Here is a 23,306-nt window from a genome sequence, read left to right on the forward strand (position 1 = left end):
AGGTTAAGTGACTTGCCCAAGGTCACATAGCTAGTGAATTCTGAGCAGGATTTGAGTTCAGGTCTATCCTGGCTCCAAATCCAGCAGTCCAGGCTCTGGGCCTGTCTAGCATGTCCTGGTGGTCCTTTTGTTTCTCTCACCAAGAGGTGTGGAGACAAGAGCCTTTGCTTTGGAGTTGATTCTCTGGTCCTGATTCTGTGATTTGGGACTCCATCTTAGAGGGGCAGGGCTGGCTTGATGGGCTAGGCAGTGCAGAAGAAGGCTCTGGAGCTGGAGGACTGAATTTCAGATCCCAGCTCTGCTGCTTACTTACCTCTGTGGCTGTTGACAAGTACCATAACTTCTCTGGCCTCAGTTTCCTCATTTGTAAAATGAGAGGATTGGATTAGTCTCTAAGGTCCCTTCTCCTTTTAGGGGCTCAGTTTCCTCCTCTGTAAAATGAAGGAGTTGGACTCCATGGACCTCTAAGGTCCTTTCCAGTTCCAAATCTGTGATATTGTTTGGGGCACAAAGTCGAGCCTTCCCCATGTCCTTGTCAGTGGCTGTGTTCCTGAGCGGGGGAGGGCTTGAGTTATTCCCTGAGCTCAGGAATTCACGATATTAATCATCTTGTCCTAGAGAAAATTCACTAGGGTGGTTGGGCATTGGAGATAGGGACCACAAGGGGTTGTATTTTGGGGTCTTATCTAACATATTGGAGCTCTGGGAGCCAGAGGAGGCAAGGGGATCACGGTATGAAGTGTGTTTGCCATCTACATGTTCTGGATTGGGCAGAGCCACCTACCACAGCAGTGATGGGTAGTCATGAAGATGATTCATCTAGCGAAGATTATGATGACATTGGAGCTTCATAGAGCAAGACCCAGAGAGAGAGAAGGAAGGATACCTGTGGATTACTGCGTCACCTGCCTCCCATTCCTGCCTTCCTACCTTCCCTCCTAGATCACCCAGAGCCACAAAACCATACGGATTCAGTTCTGGGAATCTACCAATTTGGAGCAAAAAATCCCATTCCCTACCCTGAGCTAAACAGTCTCCACCCTGCAATTCCTGACCCTCAAACCAATTAACATTAGCTAATATGTCTTGACCCTACAAACCTATGCCTGTGCTCTGGATGATGGGAGGAGAATCCCAGGTCTGGAAGGAGCCTCAGCAGCCATCTTCTCTGACACAGACTTCACCAAAAATCCTTCCTATGACATTGCCAACAAATGGTCGTGTAGCCTCCCCTTGACGGTCTCCAGTGGGGGGAAACCTGTTATCTTCTGAGATGGCCCGTTCCACTTTTGGACAGCTCAACTTGCTATGAAGTTCCTCCAGACATCAAGCCTAAATCTGGCCCTCTGACCCCAGCCCCACGCTTCCATCACCACTGCTCCTCATTCCATCCTCTAGAGCCAAGCAGAACAATCCTTCTACCCTGTGACATTGAAGAGACTTTTCATGTCCTCTGTGTCTTCTTTTGTCAAATGTAAATACCCCAAGTTCCTTCAGCTGGTCCTCACGGGGCCCCCTTGCCCTTGCCAGCATGCCCCTCACTGATTAGGGAGGTCTTCATTCTCAGGCGGGTTGCCCTCAAGTTGTCCCCATAGTATCACAGGACAAGGGCTTGATTTTGAAAAAGAGGACCTGGGGTTGGATCCTGGCTCTGCTACTATCTACAGGCCCTTGGGCAAGTCACTTCTCTCTGAGCCTCAGTCTTCTCATCAAAAAGGGGGATTGAACTAGATGATCTAGAATATCCCTTTGAGCTCAAAATCCTATACTGTATCATTGCTAAGATGCTGACTGTTGCCCTCTGCCCAAGGCTTTCCCAACCTCCCTATTATAATAGTACCTGCTAAGCACGGCAGAAGCCATAGCAGGAGCCAGACCTATGGGGAGTTCCTCAGGGCACCATCCCTGGGAATCCCAGGAGGCACCAGTGCTTCCAGTGGAGACCTTGTCTCGTACCTGGAGAGAGACTGCTTCTCCCCAGCACACTGTCAGTTCCCAAGAAGCAGGGGCCATGTGCCTGGGCCAGAAGATACATTCAAGTGGATGCTGATGGAGGAAGGGTGAAACAGGAACCCACAATTCCTTCCCATCCCCCTCTAGATGAGACTTGCAGAGGTCAGTTTTATTTTCCCATTGGTAAAAAAAAAAAAGAATGTAGCTTCCAGAGAAATGACCATTGTCCATAGTTTTCCCTCAATCCCTGGATTGAGTCCCAGAGAATCAGGAGAAGAGACTGAGTCACTCATTCCTGACTACCCTAAAAATAAATGAGCTTTCTAAGCAAAAAAGTGGAGTGTGAAGTCAATGTGAGGGTTTAAGATCAAGAAACTCTGCAATTGTAATGGGGTCAGCCCTTGGACAGGGGTCAGTGGGACTATGAGTGGGTTTCCCAAACAAGAGAGATATCAGTTAATCGATGATCACTTAATAAGTCTCTACTGTGTGCAAGAGGCACTGTGCCGAGCACTGGAGTCAAAGACAAAAGTGAACCTCTGCCTGTCCTCAGAGAGTTTATATTCTATCACACAACAGGCATGTGGATGTGTATATACAGACACATATAGAAATACACACACATATTACATGTATGTGAATCACTCATTTGAGAGACAGGACAATGATAACTGCCAGGGATAGAGAAAGGCCTCCATAGAAATTGTCATCTTGTCATTGTAACTAAGTCTGGAAGTAAACAATGGCTTTTAAGATGCAGAGGTGAGGCAGCCAACAAACATTTATTAAGTGCTTAATGTGTGCAAAGCACCAGAGATGCAAAGGAAGACCAAAAAACCCCATTCCTACATACAGAGTCCTCACCCTCAAGGGGCTTACATTGTAATTGGGGGGGACAATATGGAAATACCTGGTTATATACAAGGTCCACACAGAATACATAAGGGTAAACTGAGAGGAGCTGGCGGCAGGACAGAAACAGCCTCCTGCAGAAGGTGGGATTTGAGATGAGTCTTGAAGGAAGACAGGGAATCTAAGAAGTAGAGATGAAGAGGAGGGCATGCCAGGCAGGGGAAACTGCCAGTGCAAAGGTACAGAGATGGGAAATATAGTCCTTTTTTTGGAAATAGAGTCATATTCAAGTAACAGACTGCACCAGAGTATGTGAAGGGAACTAATGTATAATGAGATGGAAAAATGAGATTCCACACTGCCCACATTCCCCCAATTGTTACTCAACAGATACATGGAGATTTCAACAACTGAATTCCACAAATATTCATGAAGTGCCTACTATGTGCAAAGCACTGAGCCAGGGCAAATGATGGCTGTTGCCTGGAATGCTCTTAAGTTCTGGGCTTTTACCTCATTTGGTGAAAAGTGACCCTGCTTCCTAGGACTCTATTCCAAGGACCCTTCTGGAAAAGTCAGACTATTGGGGTGACATCAATGGGAGTTTTTCTCCTTCATGCTGGGAGTATGCGATTCATTTCAGTAAACACTGAATAAGCATGGTCTGTGTGTCAGACCTCCCTTGAAGGCTTTCTCCAGAGCTTTGTCAGAACATGAAGGTGACTCTGGACTCTCAAAGGATGGTCCATCAGAACATCAGCTCCCTCCAGCCCTTCCAGACTAGCAAGGTGTTGAGTCCAAGGAGGGCTGAGAGACCTAGTGTCTTATCACAGGATCTGCCCAGCTCAGTTCAGAAAGGCTAGTCACCAGGTTTGCCGGGGGGTGGGGTGGAGTGGGGATGGAAGAGTGATGGGTTCTCCAGCCACAGCAGCTCCAGAGAGCTGGAACTCAGAGGTGGTAAAGAGAGTAACCCCATCAGCAGCATCATAAAGCATTGTAATTGTCCACAAGGCACTGTGCTTTCTAATTTCACTGGCAAAGTTCATATATTTAAAAAAAAACAAAACCCCCTTCCCTCTGGGGGACAAGAAGTCTGAGGAACCTTTCTGCACCAGCTTGCAGCTAGGCAGATGTCCTTGACTGTGCTCCAAGCCCCCGCCCCAGTGCGTGTTCTGCCAAGGCGAACACCATGACCTTGGTTTTCCTCTTCCCCCTTCCCCAGGAAGGAGATAAACTTTGCTTCAGTCTGGGCCTGGAGGGAAGAAAGATCTTCCTTTAGATCCATGGCTACTCATAGAGAAGCATCCATTCAAAGGCTTCCATCACCAGCTGTCCAATCAAACCAAACACAGAGAGCTTCCTCATTCATTCAGCTTTTATTAAGTGCCTACATGGCAAGCACTGTGCCAAGCTCAGGCAACACCAGGCCAAAATGTTAACAATCCCAGACCTCAGTGGATCTGCATTCCACTGGAAGAAAGAAGTACACAAATAAATGTGCAAAATGTATATGAAGCAATTTCCAGGGTGAGAGATGGCAGACATGAGAGGGTCAGGAAAGGACTCCTGTGGTCCATGATGGACTTTAGTGTCTACAATGTAGCCAGTACTGTGGTAGATACAAGAGGAGACACAAAGCTGTTTAATATATCAGACAGGAGCCCTGCCCTCACGGAGCTTATAGCCTAATCTTCTGAGCTACAGTCCCATGTCTGGTCCCTTGGACCTGGACAAAAAGACATTTCAAGGGGTAGCTAGGTGGAGCAGTGGATAGAGTACCGGGCCCTGAAGTCAGGAGGACCTGAGTTCAAATCCGGTCTCAGACCAAACTCTTGACACTTAATAGCTGTGTGACCTTGGACAAGTCACTTAACCCCAATTGCCTTAAAAAAAAAAAAGACATCTCAAACTCAATATTACCAGAACAGAACTCATCATTTCCTCCTTCCCTCTAATACTTCCCTCTTTAGAACTCTCCCTCTCTCTCTTTCCCTCTTCTCACCTTCACTTCTTAGATTCCCTGGGTTCTCTCAAGACTCAGGTCAAATCCTCCCTTTCGCAAGAGCCTTCCCCCACACTCCAGCTACTAGTGTCTTCCCTCTGAGAGGGCAGCTATTCTGTATCTAGTTTGTCTATATACCCAGTTTTGACATGTTGCCTGCCTCATTAGAATGTAAGCCCTGTGAGGGCAGGAACTATTTGTGCTTTTCTTTATATTTCTAGCAGCTGTGCCTGGCACAAGGCAAATGCTTAATAAGAGCTTGTTGCCTGAGCCAAGTCACATGTTAACATTCTGTTGTTCTATATTCTATATCCAGAAGCACTTCTTAGCCCTGACATTCCGTGCTCTAACATCCCTTCCACCTCTGACATTCTGTTTTATGTTCTGAAGTCCTTTCCAGCTCTGGTTCTATGTACTATGCTCTAAATTTCCTCCCAGCCCCAACATTCTTTCCTGTATTCTAAAGCCTTTCCAGCTTTGACGTTTTCTGTTCTATATGCTAAGATCTTTTCAAGCTCTGCCATTCTCTACTCTACAACCTGAAGTCTCACCCAACCCTGATATTCTCTGTTCTCTGTTCTAAGGTCCTTCCTGGCTCTGACGGTTCTGTGTTCTCTGATTCCATATGAACCAAATGTTCCCAAGGACAGCCATACCAAGAATGAGCAAAGGATGAGACGAAGCATTTCCTCCCTCAGATACAGGTTAAATTGGGGAGGCGGAAGACAACAATCCCCAGAGATTGTCTTCTTGGGGTTCAGTGCCCTCTCCTTGCTCCACAGGGGTGGCTGGAGCCTGCAGTGATGAGCCTGGCCACAGAGTGACCCCTAAGGGACCCAGCTTGGGGTTCCCATAGGAGGGCAGGGTCAGTGCTGTGTTTTCCTCTCACCTGTCCACAGAAGCAGCTAGCACCCTCCTCATAACCGTCGCAGGATATGGTTACTTCCTGGCTCCTCCCCAACACCATCCCCAGGGCTCTTTGACCCCGTTCCCGGAGGCAGGGGCTGAGTGATTACTGAAGAGGGAGAGGGAAGGAAGGAGCAGCTCCTGTGCCCAGGTACAAGACTCCACACTAGTCTGGGGCGGGGGTGGGGTGGGGCTCTTTGTGAGCCTGCCTGCATCTGCAGGGATAGGGGTCTGCGGAGGGCATGGCTAGTGTGGTCTGTGTATGTAGAGTAAGGGAGCGTGATTAAAGGATTCGGGGGGAGACCTTTAATGCTTGATTTATCAATGATTTACCCAGTCTCTAGTAGAAGAGCTAGAGGGGGAGTCTAGGGAGAGGGTGGCGCCTGGGGAGGGGGTTCAAGGACACTAGGCACTATGCAGTCAAAGAGACTCTGATCACATACATATCCCCACCTGCTGAAGTTAGAAGATGAGCAAGAAACCACTGTGACTGCCATCTAGTGGCCAACCAGATCTAGCCTGGTCGCACCCATTCCTGCCTTCTACACCAGCCGGATTTTCTCCCAGCTTTATTTCCATTGCAGGCAGTGGGGGGTGGAATGGGAGAGACACCTGTGGAAGGTTCTGAGTTGAACAGAAGCACCCAGGGTGGCTCTAACCTGGAGATCCCTAGCAGTGACTTCGAAAGGGGGTTTCCCTATGGGCTGGGCCCCAAGAGACCCCCACGTTTGATGCTACCAAGACTTACACATCTCTCTCCTGTTGTCTAGCCCCCTTTCTGAAATGACCACCATAGCGGCTATGCCTTTAGACCTTAATAAAGAAACAAATGCATCTGATCTGTGTTGATCAGGTTTTCTGGGAAAATGAATGTCTACAAACTAACTCCTCACTTCCCCCCTCTGTGGACATGTTTCCCCACATGTAAAATGAAGGAGTTGGCCTGGATGACCCTTGAGTTCCCTCCCAGTATTCACATTCTACGTTTTATGTAGTCTATGTTCTAAAGGCCCTTCTAGCTCTGCTGTTCTCTGTTCTAAGTTCCTTCCTGGTTCCCAGTGTGCCAAGGTCCCTTTCAGTTCTAATAGTCTATATGTTCTGTGTTCTAAGTTTCCAGTTTCCAGTTTTGAAATTGTCTTCTATGTTCTAAGGTCTCTTTCAGCTCTAACATTCTATGCTCCCATGTTTATCTGCTCTGACATTCCATGTGTGCTCCCAGGTTCCTCTCCTCTGACATTCTATGTTCCCAGGTTCCTTTCTGCTCTGACTTTCTATGTTCCCAGGCTCCAGTGCTCTGATAACATTCTTTATGACCCAAAGGCTTGCAGCAAAGGCTATAGTATTATCACTGGCCCATCAAAATTTCTTACAAAGGACTGACTCTAGGGAATCATTTTGGCTTTTTTCCAATAGCAAGATACTGGGGCAATCACTCTGTCAAGTAATCAATTGACTAGCGAGTAAGTCATTATGATTTACTCGTTATGTCAGTCAACAAGCTTTTATTAATGTTTATAACGGGCCGAGCATGTTACTAATGATGGAGATACAGAGGCAAGCATGAAAACAGCCTCTGATCTGAAGGACTTCATTCTAATGGGAGACGTGTGAATAACCAGGTACATACAAGATAGAAAAAGAGTAGATGCAAGGTAACCTTACAGGGAGGTCACCTGCATTGGGGGAGGGGGGAGGCTGCAGAAGGTTGGACATGTGCTGAGTCTCGGAGAAAGCTGGAGAAGTGGGGGGGGAGGGAGGGATTCAGAAGTGAGGAGGGAAGCATGTCCAGCTCCAAGGGAAGCCCTCACTCTAGGGGACACAAGAAGAGACCCCGTCCCTGCCTCCACAGAGCTGAGCCCTGAAAAGGTAACTCATAAGACAAGGCAGGATTTAAGGGATCCAGCATGGGGAGATGGGGCACTCAGGATACCAGTGAAGGAGAAGCGTGGCTGTAGGTGACAGCTCAGTTCAGGTCCATCCTCAGCTTACAGACTAACAGAAGGCTGCAGCTGGGAGGGACCTTGGAACATACAAATAACAAGCTGGTCATGGGGCTGGCTTTACCTCGGTCTCTCCCACCATTGCCTCTGGGTGCTCTCTGAGTTAGGAGGCAGCTTCGAAGAAAAAGTCAGAGACTGAATGCTCAGGTCATGGAGCCTGGATTAGAATCCTAGCTCTGCCTGCTGTGTGACATTAGACAAGCAATTGCCCTTTGTGGTCTCAGGCTCCACATCTATAATGATGGCATCTCAAAGGTGTTTCCACCTTCCAATTCTGCTATTCAGAGGATCATATATTTAAATCTAGAAAAGGATTTACAGGTCATCCGATCCAACCCCTTCATTTTACAAATGAGGACCAGAGAGATTAAGTAACTTCCTCGGAGTCACACAGGGAGCAAATGGCAAAGGTGGGCTTTGAACCCAGGTCCTTTGACTCCAAATCCAGCCCCTTTCCCACTACCATGTTGCCTCTTGTTCTAAGATTGCCAGGTTGGGCTCTGAAGTTGGTTTGTTCTGTCCTGTCCCAGACATCTGGTTCTTTGCTTGCTTATCTCCCCACTAACCCAACCAGGGGTAAGGCAACAGCCTATTTAGCAAGATGAGAACTGAGGGGGCTGTCCTAGGGCTTCCTCGGCCTGTCAGTGGGTGAGAACTTGACCAGCCTCGTTCATCCCAGAAGCCCCTCCCCAATGAGCCCAGAGACACCAAGTATAATGTACTTCCCATCATTCTGATTTCTACAATCCTTGGGGGATGCTGGCTTTATCTCAGTGCAAACACAAAGCACTGACTCCATGTTGATATCCTGTATCTGTGCAAGAGAGAGAGTCTTTGGAACGCAGGACAGGATTGTTTACCCACCAAATATTGGCACTTTCACAAACCAGTGAGCCACAGGCTTGTAGGATTTCTTTTTTATTTGCTGCAAACTTATTTATATAATAACAGCTGACATTTACATGGGAGGCAATGTGACAGAGGGAACAGGGAGCTGCCCTCTGAGTTGGAGAGATCTAGATTCATGTCCTGCCTCTGACACAGGCTGGATGTGTGACCCTGGGCAAGTCCCTTAACTTCCCAGCATCACAGGCAGTTGTCTGATCCTGTAAATCAAAGATCAGGGCTGACTCACATTGGTGGAGGACATTTCCTCATCCAGGGATTTCCCTATACCACTGATATCCCCAACTGGTTAAAATATATTATCACTATTATTATTGTTGTTGTTGTTGTTGTTGTTATTACTATCACTGGGAGGGGAATAGTGAATAGAGAGCCAGTCTCAAAATAAGGAAAACTTGAGTTCAAGTCTCTGACATACCATGACTGTGTGACCATGGGCAAGTCACAACCTTCCAGTGCTTTGGGCAATGATCCAAGATTCCCTAAGCTGCAGAGTAGATGTCTAACCGTTGGGAGAGGAAGTTTCCTCATGGAAACTCTATATATCAATGAAATCACAAGGATGATTTATATCTATCTATCCATCCATCTATCTGTCTCTATCCATGATCTATCATCTATCTCTGCGTCAATACATCTATCATCTATTTATCCATTAACCATCTCTATATATCTATCATCTATTTCTATCCCTGTCTGATATCTATCTATCTATCTATCTATCTGTCTATCATCATCATCATCTACATCTACCACCTATCTCTATCTGTTATCTATCTCTATCACCTTTCTATTTCTATATCATCATCTATCTATCTATCTATCTATCTATCTATCTATCATCTATCTATCTATCTATGTATATTTATCATTTATCTCTATCCATTTTCTATCATTATTATGGTCATCATCTATTCATATCTATCATCTATCTGTCATGCTTTAAGGGTTACAAAGTGCTTTGCATAGATTGTCTCACTCAATATAGATTTGATATATTTTATTTTAATGTGATGTGACCCAGAGCTCAAGAACAAGGACCTCTAACATGGCAGGTAGCAGGCAGTAATATTTTTGGAACCAGAGGGGTCTGGATTCAAATTCTGACAGTGGTGTTTATTTCCTGTGTGAAACTAGTCAAGTTACCTAATCTCATGTCTGCTCCTACTTGAATGCTCCAGGAGGAAGTCATAAAATTTTGCTAATAGGGACAATGATGAATTTATGCTATCTTATCTCAAGGGGGCTTCTGGCTACCCCTTTATTTCTCCTGGGATTAGCTCTATTGTCCCCTCAGTGGCTTCTCCAACCTGCCTCTTCTCTCTTCAAGTCTTCTTGTCAGAAAGGATTTCATCTCACACTTAGCTGAAAAAACTAAAGCCATCCCTTATGAATGCCCTCTTGAATGAGTAGAAAAATGTGTATTAAGATTTACTCTGTGTCAAGCACTGTGCTGAGTGCTGGGGCTGCAGAGAGACAAGAGGAAATGGTTCCTGCTCTCCCTGCTAGTGAGGAACTCGGGCTGTAACTGGAGAAGACAAGACAAGACATAAAAGAAAGCTCAATGGCAGGGCTACTGAAAAGATCTGGGAGCTCTAAGAGTGCAGCTGCGGGGCAGACAGCAGGTCTCATGGGAGGAAGGGAGAACTTAACTTATGTCAGTGCCAGGGGCTCTGTTGGTCCAAGAGACAGGGCAGATGATAAGACCTGGTGGTCCTCCAGCTCCCCAGAAGGAATAGAATTGGTGACTCCCACCTCCTCCAAGCTGTATGAGCAGTCAAGGAGCTTCAGTGGGTCCCTAAGGGTCCCTGGTCAAGAAAGGAAGGGCATGAAGGGAGAAGGCAAAGGGGGATGGTGCCCAATGATAGGTCTTCCTGCCTTCTGGCCTTTCTAGATAAGTTCTGGAACCTCCGGGGGGGGGGGGTGTAGGGACAAAGGGCAGAAGGGTGTTCCCTCACCAAACCAAGTACTCTACCTGAGACCTAGATCCCACCCCTTCCCATCTCCTCTGACAGCTTGCCCTTTCCATCATTTCCTCAACCTCTCTCTTCTTCACCCTCTGCTTGTCCTTTCCATCAACTCTTCAATCTTCTTGTGTGGGGAATGAAATCTTCACCATCTACTTATCCATTAGGTCATTGCCTACTACCTACAAACCTGCCCAAATCTCCCCCTTCTTTGAAAAGTGTTTACTTGTCCCTACTAAGTTATTGTCCTACATCTCAGACTCATCAAATCAGGGATCAGAGACTTAGAGCTTCATGGGATGGTAAGTCTAACTAGTACACCTCCTCCCTTTTACAGATGAAGAAACTGAGGCGCAGAGAGGTTAAGTAATTAGCCTAAGGTCACATGGGTAAAAAATGACGAGCAAAGCTAGAAAATGAAGCCAGGTCCTTTGACTCCAGCCACAGCGTTTTTCCCATTGTACCATATTGCCCCCTATCTCTCCCAAGAACCTCTATTTAATAGTAATTAATAACAATAATTAACATTCATCTAGCTCTTACCTTGTGCCAGGCACCTTGCTAAGTGCTTTACAATGATTATCTCATTGGACCCTATTTACATTCATTGCCTCTGTTTTCTTACCTCCCACTCACTTCTCAGCCCCTTGGTTTGTAGTCTGGTCCTCAACATCTGACCGAAGCAGCCTCTCTCCAAGGTCCTTAGTGCACTATTTTGTGAAATACATTGTTAATAATATCTTTTGTCTTTAATACCATCTACACAGCCTATGACAGTCTTCCCTCCCCTAACCTCCCCCTTCTATGCTAGATGGAAGGAAGGAAGGAAGGAAGGAAGGGAAGGAAGGAAGGAAGGAAGGAAGGAAGGAAGGAAGGAAGGAAGGAAAGAAGGAAGGAAGGAAGGAAGGAATAGAATTAAACTGCTTGACCCCAGAACTAAGAGAAATATTGGGACATGAAAAAGAGGCACATTAGCACTTGAGCCAAGCAAACATTAATGATAAGAGCTCTCCACGAGTGAAGTGGGCTGCCTTAGGAGATAAGAGGTAGCTGGGTAGTTCAGTGGCTAGAACACTGGGCCTGGAGCCAAGGAGACCTGTGTTCAAATGCTGCCTCAGACACTTCGTACCTGGGTGACCCCAGGCAAGTTACTTAACTTCAGTTTGCTTCAGTTTCCTCATCTGTAAAATCAGAATATTGAGAACACCTATCTCCCAGGATTGTTGTGAGGATCAAGAGAGATACTATTTGTAAAGCACTCAGTGTCATGACCAGCACATAGTAGGCACTCTCTAGTAGTCCTGGCACATAGTAGGTGCTCCATAGTAGGCTTGCTACCTTCCCTTCCCCCAACAGGTTTCCCCTTCCTAGGGGTCTTTAAGCAGAGGCCAGATGAGACTCGTCTGGTGTTTTACAAAAGGCATTATTCTTCGCAGCATCCTACATCTGGAGTTGGAAGGGAGCTTGGAGGCCATCTTGTCCAATGTAATCCAACGTTTTACAGGTGGGGAAATAGGTGAGGTGAGGCCCAGGGTCAGTCAGTGACATACAGATTGAGCCTGATGCCCCAAGCTCCCTTCCAGCTCTGACACTCTGAGATCTGTAATGAGACTCTCAGTCTGACAGTCTAAGTATTTTTATCCTCATTTTACAGATGAGGAAACTGAGGCTTAGGGTACGAGTGGTTTGCCCAGGGTCACCCATCTCATAAGTGTGGGGGGCAGATTTGAACCCAGATATTCCTGACCTCAAGGTCAGCCTTATTGACCAGGTTGCCCTGCTTCTCATTATGGGCAACATTCATTGATCAGTTGCCCAAAGGGACCCAACCCATTTTCATTCCTACGGAAGGAGACTTTATAAGATCTGTGAAAAGCCTGCAACCACATGGCCTTTATCTATGAGCTGTCATCTTCACATACACGTCCTATCGGCACTGGACAGCACAACCTGATCAACAATACAGCTACAATCAATATTTGGATTGCCTTTACACTCAGACGTATTCGCAGTATTGTTCATCACTGTCAAGTAATAAATCTCTCATTCGATTGGAAAAAAAATCATCAAACATCTATTGCTGATGAAGCACCAACCTTCCTAGAGGCAGGAGAATGGATTGGATGACTCTCACCCTTCTTCTAGGGCACACCAAAGCAATTCTTCCATTTAATTGTCTCTTTTTAAATTTATTATTTTTTTTAATAGTCTCTCTTTTAAAGAAGGAGATCTATGGCTTAAGGAGGGAATAACATACACATTCAATTGGGTATGGATATCTGTCTTACCCCACAGGAAAATAGGGGGAGAAGGGGACAAGAGAGCAGGGGGATGGTAGAGAGGAGGGCAGATTGGGAAAGGGGGTAATCAGAAGGAAATACTTCTGAGGAGGGACAGGGTCAAAAGAAAGAATAGAATAAATGGGAGGATAGGATAGTATCCAAGGAAATAGAGTTAGTTTTTCACAACATGGCTACTATGGACGTGTTTTGCATAACTGCACATGTATAACCTATATTGAGTTGTTTGCCTTTTCAATGAGGGTGGGGAGGGCGGAAGAGAGAAAATTTGAAACCTAAAGTTTTAAAAACATATGTTTTTTAAAAAATGTTTTCACATGCTACTGGGAAATAAGAAATACAGGAGATGGGGTATAGAAATCTATCCTGCCCTACAGGAAAATAGAAGGGGAAGGGGATAAGAGAAGGGGGGAGAGATAGAAGAGAGGACAGACTAGGGAAGGGATATTCAGAATGCATGCCATCTTGGGGTGGGGGGAGGGGTGAGATGGGGTGAAAATTTGGAACTCAAAAACTAGTAGAAGTAAATGTTGAAAATTAAAAATAAATAAATTTATATTTAAAAAAAGAGAAGGAAATCTACTCAGCTGAGGGCAAGGATTATAAAATCCAGAGTAAGAAGGGGCCCAAGACCAAGCCTTTTGTTTTACAAATGAAGAAATTAAGGTCTAGTGAGAGGAAAAGTAAACCTTCCACCAAGGCATTAATGTTTACCTAAGGCCACACAAGCCTTAAGTAATGGCCAGAATTGGAGCCAGATGATCGTTTTTTGATCCAATGTCCTTCCAACTCCACCACCCTGCTCCTGTTGTGAAGACACCCAGGGTGATCCACTCTGTTTGGCTTTCACGGTCAGTGGGAACAAGAGAGGCATGACCATTATGGGGGGCAGGGTGACCATGAAGATGAAAGGTAACGTGATAGCAGGAGAGACGTCGGGAGCTGGAACCAAGAGTCTTTGATCTGATGCTCTCAAGCAGTAAATCAGTGAAGCAGCATTTATTAAGCACCTACTATGTGCCTGGCACTATGCTTGCTCTGGAATGGCATGGCATGTGATGCCCTGGCTCTATAACATAGGGCAGGAGATGTGTCTTCTGAGCTCTATTTTCCCATCTATAAAATGGGGGAAATAATCCTTGTATCACCTGCCTCATTTGGCTATTATGAGGAAAACATTACTTAAGCTCACAGCCCAAAAGACATGGTTATTTTCAGTGATTATTGTGGTCACTTTTCTGAGTATTTCAATGTGAAAAAATGTATCTTCCCTTAAAATCCTACATTTTGGAATGGACCGACCTGATAGCTACTTTCAAGACCACTGGAACATCAGATTGCGACAGTGGTGGCTTGTGTAGACTGGCATGTGGCCTCTGCACCATTTGGCCAATGGCCATCTCCCTCAAGCTCCACTCTCTTGGTCTGGGTAGACATCATCCCAGCCTATGGTCCCTCCCGAGGATATGACGGCATGCACCCCACCACAAGCAAGCAGCGGAGGTGACCTTTTCCACTGGAAGCCTCAGCTCTGATGTCTATCATAGCAATGCCATCACTCATTTGCCCTATCAGCTCCATCTGTGGCTTTCCATTTCCGGCCCTCGAGAGGGCCTTCCCCTGATTCCCGGGCTGGGCAACAGTGGGACTGTGGCTCCCAGCATGGCTCCCTTGCCCTAGCAGCTCATCCCGGCCTCCTGCCTCCTGGGGAAGGGAGCCAAGAAGACCAAGTTTCGGTGGGATGAGGGGGGACCCAACAGGGAAGGGACAAGTTCAAACCCACCTCAGTGGAAAATTCCTCTCCTACCACATCCTTCAGCTGTTTACCAGTTCGAAGTGATTCTGGTATCCTGAGATGAAAAGAGGCTTTACCTTCTTACCACCAGTCTAAAGGAAACACTGAAATAGAAACAAAGTGTTGAGAGACAAAGAAAAGAGAGAGAGAAGGAGAACAGAGAGAAATAGAACAACTGGGAGGGGTGTTGTGGAGAGAGAAAGGGAAAGGATAATTATAGCTCACCGTTACTCTATGGCGAGTTACACTCATAGCAGCTCCTGGGTGCAAACCTTGGCCATCCTCATGGGATCACGGGTTTAGAGCTTGGAACAGACCTCAGAGATCACTGTGGGCAGCCCTGTCATTTTACAGAAAGGAACACTGAGGCCCAGTGAGAGGAAACAACTTATCAAGATCACCTAACCAATCCACAGAAGAGCCAGAATTCTAACCCATGCGCTGTAATTCTGAGTTCATCACTCCAAACCCAGCTCTTTCCATTGAACCACACTGCCTTGAAAAAACAAAAACACAAAACAAAAAAAAAAGCACCTCACCAAGAACATAACAACATAGATTCAGAACTGGAAGAAGACTCAGAGGCTGTCTTAGAAGCCTCTGCTCCAAGGAAAATGAAGCCCAGAGAGGTTGTGTTATTTGTCCATCCCACAGATGATAAATGGCAAAGCCAGGATTCGAACCCAGGTCTTCTGACTCCAAAGCCATTATCCTTTCTACTATATCCCACTGCCTCCTCTCCCATGATTACCACCTGTGTGAGCTTGAACAAGTCACAGCCTTCCTGGGCTTCAGTTTCCTCACCTGTAAGACAAAGGGATTAGACTCAACAGCCTTTGCAGTCCCTTCAGCTCTGTCTCTCAGATGCTTCTTCCTTTGTTTTATTTCCATCATGTTTTCTTTTCCTCTCCTGGGTTTCTACTTTCTTTCCGCTTAGCCCAGCTAATTTGCTCAGTTTACTATGTTAAGCACTGGTTCAACCCGCCCCTGTCCAATGTCCTGTCCTAGGTGCTGGGGGAGATGCAAAGTTTGGACAAGTATCCTCCCTGCCCTCAAGGAGTCTGCCTTCTAGTAAAGAAGGCCACTTGGACATATACAAGCACAAACAGAAGATATGCAAGATGGAAAGGAAGGGCACCAGCAGCTAGGGAAATCAGGAAAGGCTTCAGGTAGAAGATGGTGCTTGAGCTCAGTTTTGAAGGAAGCTGGTGATTCCAAGAGGCAGAAAAGTAAGGAGGGAGTACATTCCAGGAGCGAGCGTATTCCAGGCAGGAGGGACAACCAGTGCAAAGGCATGAAGGTGGGAGATGGAGCACCTTATGTGAGAAACAGCAAGAAGTTCATACTAGCTGTGTGACCTTGGGCAAGTCATTTAACCCCAATTGCCTGCCCCACCCCCCACCCCCAAATAGCAAGAAGTTCAGTATGATTGATTGCAAGGGGCCTTCAGGACAATCACATGTAAGAAGACTAGAAAGGTGAGGTAGGAGAAGTCCAGGTTTGAAGAGTTTATATGCCAAACACAAGGGTTTATATTTGTCTTAGAGTCAATGAGGAGTCATTGGAGTTTACTAAGCAGAGGAGCGACAAGGTCAGGGCTACACTTTAGGAAAACCACTCTGATAGCTTAGTGGAGGATGTGCTGGAAGGAAGAGAGAACCAAAGTAAGGAGCCTTTTAGAAATGATAGATTCCAATCCCCTCATTTGACAGAGAAGGAAACTGAGGCTCAGAGAGATTAAATGACTTGTCCAGGTCATGTAATGGAAGTGGAAGAGCTGGCACTTAAACCAGAGGCCTCTGATTCCAGATCTAGGGTTTATTCAATGGCCCTATGCCATAGGCCGCCATGAGACCCAGAGAGAGCCGAATGCCTCTGCCACTGGTCATGTGACACTGGGCGAGTGGTCTAATCTCCTAGAGATTGTTCTCCCATTTTACAGGTGGGGATCTGGGGATGATGAGATATCCCATAGCTCAGAGCTGAAGCTCTGGGCTAATTTCCTGATGACTAAGTTCTCAAAGGATAGGAACCAGCAAAAGAAGAAATGCAAACTATTTACAACCACATGAAAGGGTACTCCAGGCTACTACTACTCACAGCAACGCACATCAGAACAATCCTGAGGTCTTATGTCAATGCAGCATATTTGCAAAGAGGACAAAGGATGGGAAGAGTCAATGCTGGAAGGCTTGTGTAAAGATGGGCACAGGAATACGCTGTTGATGAAGTTGGGAGCTGGTCCAACCTTTCCCAACGAAATTGGTCCAACCAAAATTTGGAATTTTGTTGAGAAAACTGACCAAAATCTTTACACACTTTGACCAGATCCCATTTCAATATAGAAAGATCCCATAAACAACAAAGTAGTCAAAGGCAACTAGGTGGTGCAGAGGCTAAGAATGCTAGACTTGGGGTCTGGAAAACCCAATTTCAAACTGAGTTTGAGCGGGGTTCAAACCCTCCCTCAAATACTTACTAACTATATGACCTGGGCAAGTCACTTAACTTCCACGTGCCTCAATATCCTTACCTGTAAAATGGAGATGATAATAACAATAATAATAATACCTACCTCCCTGTGTTGTTGTGAGGATAAAATTAGATAGTATTGATTAAATGCTTTGTAAACCTTAACATGGGGCAGCTAAGTGGGGCAATAGATAGTGTGCCTAGCCTAGAGCCAGGAAGACTCATATTCCTGAGTTCAAATCTGGACTCAGACACTTAACTAGCTGTGTGACCCTGGGCAAGTCACTTAACCCTCTTTGACTCTGGTTCCTCAACTGTAAAATGAGCTGGAGAAAGAAAAAGCAAAACCACTCCAGGAACTTTGCTAAGAAAACTCCAAAATGAAGTCACAAAGAGTCAGACAGGACTGAAAAACAGTTAAACAACAAAAATCTTAAAATACTACATAAAGGCTAGCTATTATTATTATCATTATTATTATTTATAGTGCTTAGCCAACCTTAAGGGTCTATATAATTACACAGCTATTATCCTTATGGCAGTCTTTTTTGTGGTAGTGAAGACTTGGAAACAAGGTGGATGCTCATTGACTGGAGACCGGCTAAAATCCTGGTGTGTGAATGTAAGGAAATGTGACTTTAACATGAAATGATGAATGTTAAAGAGCTCAGAGAATCATGGAAAGACATAGGAAACAGTGCTAAGTGAAGGAGGCAGTGCCAGGAATGGTACACATAGCATCTCCAACAATGTAAGTGGAAAGAACAGACAATGAACTTGGATTCTGTGTCATTAGAATGATCAAGCTCAGTCCTAGGAAAGAACTGAGTAAACGCTGTGGCCCCCCTCCCCCTCCCACCCCCCACCCCCCCCCCCGCTTCCTCTTCTTTGCAGATTCTATTCTTCTTGGGGGGGGGCGGGTGTGGAACAGTTGATGTGGTTGGTTGGTTTTACCACTTTTTCCTTTTTTTTTCTTTTTAATTATAACAGGATGGCTAAAGAAAGGAAAGGTACCCATGTTCAGAAATGAAGATATATTAAGAGATAGCAATGAACTATTTGTAAATGATCTGAAGCTCTGGGTTTCCACGGACTAGATTTGATTGTGGGGTAAAGGGAGGCTTCTCGCACACTCTTTGGCTCATCCCCTATACTTGGGCAACCCCAGCATTTGGCTCATGGTCTCCGCATTGAAAGGAAGAGAGTCCTCAGCCATGTACAAGCACTCAGGTTAACAAAACAGCAAATACAGGACAGGCTTTACTTAACCCAACAAGTGAAAGTCTGCCCCCGAGCCTATACACAGATCCTATAAACAGCTAAGCTTTCTAGGACCTCTTCGTCAGCCTCAGCTCCTCTAAGCACCTGGACAGTTCTCTAGGTTTATGTCACTAGAGGGTCAGTCCCTCTCCCTGGATCTCCAGCATCCATACGACTCACAATACCCATCAAGGTCTGTTTGTCCCTCTGCATCCTGACTCTGTCCCTGACTGATCCTCAGCTCCATTTTTTCCTTAGTTCAGAAACTTCTCACTGATTTGCCATCGGCACACCTCTGCTCCAGGCTCACGTTCCTACAGCTCCCTACTTGACCCAGAACTTCCTTGTTATTCCACCACTACCTCCATCCAATGCCATGATGCAGGTATCTAGTGTCCTTGATAGGCCATGTAGATGTCCAGGTATCCTGCCCCACACCCCATCAGGGAACCGTGTCTGAGTCCCAGTGGAGCCCCTCAGTTCTGTCCTTTTCAGCTCTGACATTCTCTGTGTGTCACCGCCCTGGGTTTCTTGCTCTCCATTTTAAAGCCAACTGTAAGAGTATGGTCCAGGTACATGAAGTATCTATGAATCAACAAACCATTCTCCACAGGGAGTCAAAATGGCAAGGGGAATGCTCAGGACCAGACAAAACCTTATCAAAGAACCAACATTATCCACTGGAGTTTACTGAGTTGGGGTGGGGAAGGCGTGACATGGTAAGACCTACATTTTAGAACTATCGTTATGGTAGCTACGGGATCTGGAGAAGGAAATGGCAAACTACTCCAGTATCTTGCCAAGAAAATCCCATAGACAGTACTAAAATGCTAAAAAAGACGTGGCATTGGAAGATGAGCCCGTCCGATCAGAAGGGCTTGGTGTGCTATGGTCTAGGGGGTTACAAAGAGTCGGGCACGACTGAATGACTGAACAACAACAAGATTTGAAATATCTCCTTGAGGAGATGATCTCATCAATGCGAGAACCGCGATCTCATCGGGGGAGGTGGAGCATCTTGGTTATTGACAGCTGTGGATGTGTATTTGCACATTTTGGGTGAGTTAAATGAAGCCCCTCCTATGTGCTTTGTTAGCCTTAGTGCTCTCATGGGAGCTGTGGGGCTCTTTTCTTTTGTCGTGGAGATCTAGACACAAGCCAAATTCTCATGTTTTTTCAGGGGAAGGCCTGGGTTGGGACATGAGCCAAAGAGATACTAAGTGAGAAGTCCGCACAATTCAACCAAGTTCCTGTAAACTCAGAGTAAATTTAGATTCTGGGTCACAGTGCTCCTTGCTCTTCCTATCTCCCAAGATTATTGTGAGAATCAGATAGGATAATACATGAAAATCACTCTGGAGCCATGAAGCACCATAGAATTGTGCTCTGCTGTGATTCATGTACCTACGAATGGACCACTCTCAACTATAGACTTTGTGGCATAGAAATAATTCCAGGAGAACTCCTGCTCTTGCCATGCAGACCACTACCCCACCTCCATTATACCACCCATCCCCAGAGTTATTTCACTATCAACCTGAATCCAGCATGGTCAGGGAGATAAATTTGTTGGGAAAACACAAAGGATCCCAAAGCCTTACCAAAGAAATGGTTTGGGAAATAGCTGTTGTCTCAGATGTGTGGGTCTGTCCAAAGCACCCTTCCCTTCCAGTATGAATTAGCCTTGACAAGCTGGGTGGGGATGAGAGAGGAATGGGCCTGATTTTTTTTACTATAGTTCAGGGACATCAAAGTTTCCTTTGAAAGGTGGTTTTGCCCAAACGCCCACAAGAAAACCGGAAAGCAATGCTGCCTGTTGGGTTGCATCCTTATCAGCTCCATCTCAACAGCCACCACCCCTAGAAAGGAGCTGGCCAAAAAAAAAAAAAAGGGTTGGGTTGGGGAGGGGGAGGTCGAGATGGGGAACCTCTCAGCCTTCCACGTCTGGGAGGCTTCCTCCAGTGGGAGCCATGGCTAGAATCTGAGTCTCTGCCTGGAAGGGGCTGAGAGCCAGGGGGAGTGGAGAATAGAAGGAGCCTCTAGATAAGTCAGGGCCAGGAGAACCTGCTGTCTGTAAGGGGATGCGAGAGGAGGGATAGACAGAGAAGGGGCAGGGTAGAACTGTACTCCTGGTCACTCAAATCAACAGGCAAGCATTTGCGGAAGTGTCAGGCACTGTGCTAAGCACTGGGGATACAAAGAGAGGCAAAAGGCAGTCCCTGCCCTCAGGGAGCTCCCAGTCTGATATGCCTACACTTTACTAGCCCATTATGGCCATGGCCATGGAAGGATCATAAGATCAAATATTTAGAGCTGAAAGGGACCTAGTCTGTGATGCTTATTCTAGAGATAATTTCCTTTCATTCTTTCTCTTCAGTGCCCTGCTGAGACCATTGTATTGACAGGTTGACTGATGCCCACTTCGACTCAATGAGAATTTGTAATAATAATAATAGTAATAATAACAATAAATAGCTAGCATTTATATAGCGCTTTAAGGTTTTGAAGGCACTTTATAAATATTATCTCATCTGATCCTCACAACAACCCTGGGAAGTAGGTGCTATTATTACCCCCATTTTACAGATGAGGCAACTGAGGTACAGATAGGTTTAGTGACTTGTCCACACAGCTCATGAGCGTCTGAAGTTTGATTTGAAGTCAGGTCTTCCTGACTCCAAGCCCAGAGCTTTGTCCTCTGGCCACCTAGCTTCCTGTTTATTAACTAGCTGCGATGTCCAGCATTCCGGTAGGTGCTCGGGGAGGTGCAAAAATGTTTGTGTAAGACATGGTCCTTGCCCTCACAGAGCTTACAGTAGACTAGAATGTTAGACTAGAATCTAGTCACTAGATGACCTGTAACATCTTTCCAGACTCAAAATCCTGATGTTCTGTGCTTATATCCAGATATTAAGACAATACAGGATCGCAGTGGAGAGAATGTTAAAGGACCCAAAATCCAACCCCCTCATTTTATGATGAGGAAACTGAGTCATGCCCAGGGCCACACAGCTAGTAAGTGACTGCAGTCAAATTTGAACTCTGGTCTTCTTGATTCCAAGCCCAGTACCTTACCCCTTACTCCACACTGCCTCGAATGCAGCACGATAACATGGTGAGGTGATGAGAGCGCTAGACAAAGTCAGGAGAGACCAGAGTTCAAGGCCCAGCTCCAGCTATTAGTCGGTGCACAACATTGCTTGGTCACTTTGAAACCAAGTTTTCCTATCTGTGAAATGGGATGAATATTATGCCTTTTTAATACCTGTCTCACAGGCATCGTATGAGAAAAGCCCCTTTTAAATCTTGAAATGCTGCGAAAGTGGGAACTTAATATAAGGCAGAACAAGCTAGAATTAAGCCTGGCAGGGAGCTAGGAAGGATTGTACGGAAAGCGTTATGGAAGGGTCACATGGAATAGCCGTGGACAGAGGGATGAATGTATTGTCTGGAAGAAGTGACCTTAAAACTTAGCTCAGGCACAAGTTATGTGACCTGGGCAAGTCACTTAATCTCTCCGTGCCTCAGTTTCCTCATCCATAAAATAGGAATAATGATATCTGTAGAACTGATATTGTCTTTCCTCTGAAATCTTTCTCTCTTCTAAATGTCTCTATAACTGTTGACCACCATCTCCCCAAGTGTTCAAGCACTTGGACAGTCATGTGGGGGAGAGAGTAGGCTTGTTCCATTTGGCCCTAGGGGCAAAACCAGGTGGAACTTACAAAGTGGTAAATTGAGGCTTGATGTCAGGAAAAACTTGCTCACAATTAGAGCTATCTGATAGTAGAATGGGCTGCTTGGGGCATGAAACCCGCACTAAACCACAGGATGGCATAGCAGACTGGGAGACAGCCGGCTTTGGGGGTGAAGGACCCGGTTCAGATCTGGACATTATGACTTACTGCCTGTATGACCTTAAAAAAGTCACTTGACATCTTTGAGCATCAGCTTGCGCAGCTGTAAATGAGGAGCAGTGTGACCAGATCGACTCACATCTTTAGGTCCTCTCAGTCCTCTGGTGCCATTTGAAGTTGCCCATCTCCTTCCCTAGTCTATCTATCAAGGATACTGGAAATTCTACCCTTAGAGGATGATTTGTCTCAATGGCATGACCTCTCCAAGTGCCCTCTTCAAAGTAGCTAATGCCTTTGGGAGAAATGACGCAGTAAGAGCCCAATGAACTGGGGTGTGTGTGTGTGTGTGTGTGTGTGTGTGTGTGTGTGTGTGTGTGTGATGAAATGCAAGGGCTGGTTTTGGGCAAAGCTCTGACCAGGATCCTAGGTCTGTCCCAAGAGGAATTAATGATGGGTTCCAACCCTGACACTTGTTTCACCAGGGTGGGGTCAAAAGAGTAGGGTGAGAATGGGCACCATGCCACTTTTGTCTCTACTATATCAAGCAAAAAGGAATCCTAAAAGTTCATTTCACTTAACATCCTCCCTCTAGACAGAACATATATCATAGGATTCTAAGATTTAGAGCTGGCATGGGCTTTAGTCAAGTCAAGAAGCATTTATTAAGTACCTACTGTTTACCAGGCACTCTGTGAATCACTGGAGTTCAGATTCTTGATTTCATGGAGGAAGAGACTGAGGATTTCAGCCATTACAGACAGAAGGGACTCATTTCCTCCTGGGGGAAAGATTCCCTGGCCTCCCTCCATCATTCAGCGCTATATCCCAAAACATCGTTTAGAACGGCGATCTCTTCTTTCTACCTGACAGAAATCTGTCATGCTCTATTTGACTGACCCACCTCATTGGGCTGTGGAAGGTGGTTGCAACAGACCCACAAGCTAGCTCTGGGGGCGGTGGGCTGGCTAAGGGCCTGTTTGCCACACAGCTTTATATGGTAATAGAAGAGACTTCCCTTCTCTTGGGTGCCGCAGCC

General features: G+C 45.9%; 1 protein-coding gene and 1 long non-coding RNA gene across 2 annotated transcripts in view; one reads left to right on the top strand and one right to left on the bottom strand.

Annotated features, from left to right (window-relative positions):
• Positions 1-2,288, top strand: part of CD6 (CD6 molecule) — a 46,247-nt gene extending 43,959 nt beyond the window's left edge. The window contains 1 exon segment of the mRNA XM_020976086.2: positions 775-2,288. Within this exon segment, the coding sequence (XP_020831745.2) occupies positions 775-854 (80 nt within the window). The 3' untranslated portion in view covers positions 855-2,288.
• The window catches only part of LOC110200690 (uncharacterized), a 29,353-nt gene extending 11,355 nt beyond the window's left edge, over positions 1-17,998 (bottom strand). The window contains exons 1-3 of the long non-coding RNA XR_002322301.2: positions 14,907-17,998; positions 14,670-14,785; positions 11,212-11,296 (exon numbers count right to left, since the gene is read on the bottom strand). This is a non-coding gene — a long non-coding RNA (uncharacterized LOC110200690). The remainder of the gene's footprint in view (positions 1-11,211; positions 11,297-14,669; positions 14,786-14,906) is intronic.
• Positions 17,999-23,306: the final 5,308 nt, after the last annotated feature.

This window comes from Phascolarctos cinereus, unplaced genomic scaffold, assembly GCF_003287225.1.
Source record: "Phascolarctos cinereus isolate Bilbo 61053 unplaced genomic scaffold, phaCin_HiC Scaffold_9;HRSCAF=440, whole genome shotgun sequence".
Lineage (NCBI taxonomy): Eukaryota > Metazoa > Chordata > Mammalia > Diprotodontia > Phascolarctidae > Phascolarctos > Phascolarctos cinereus.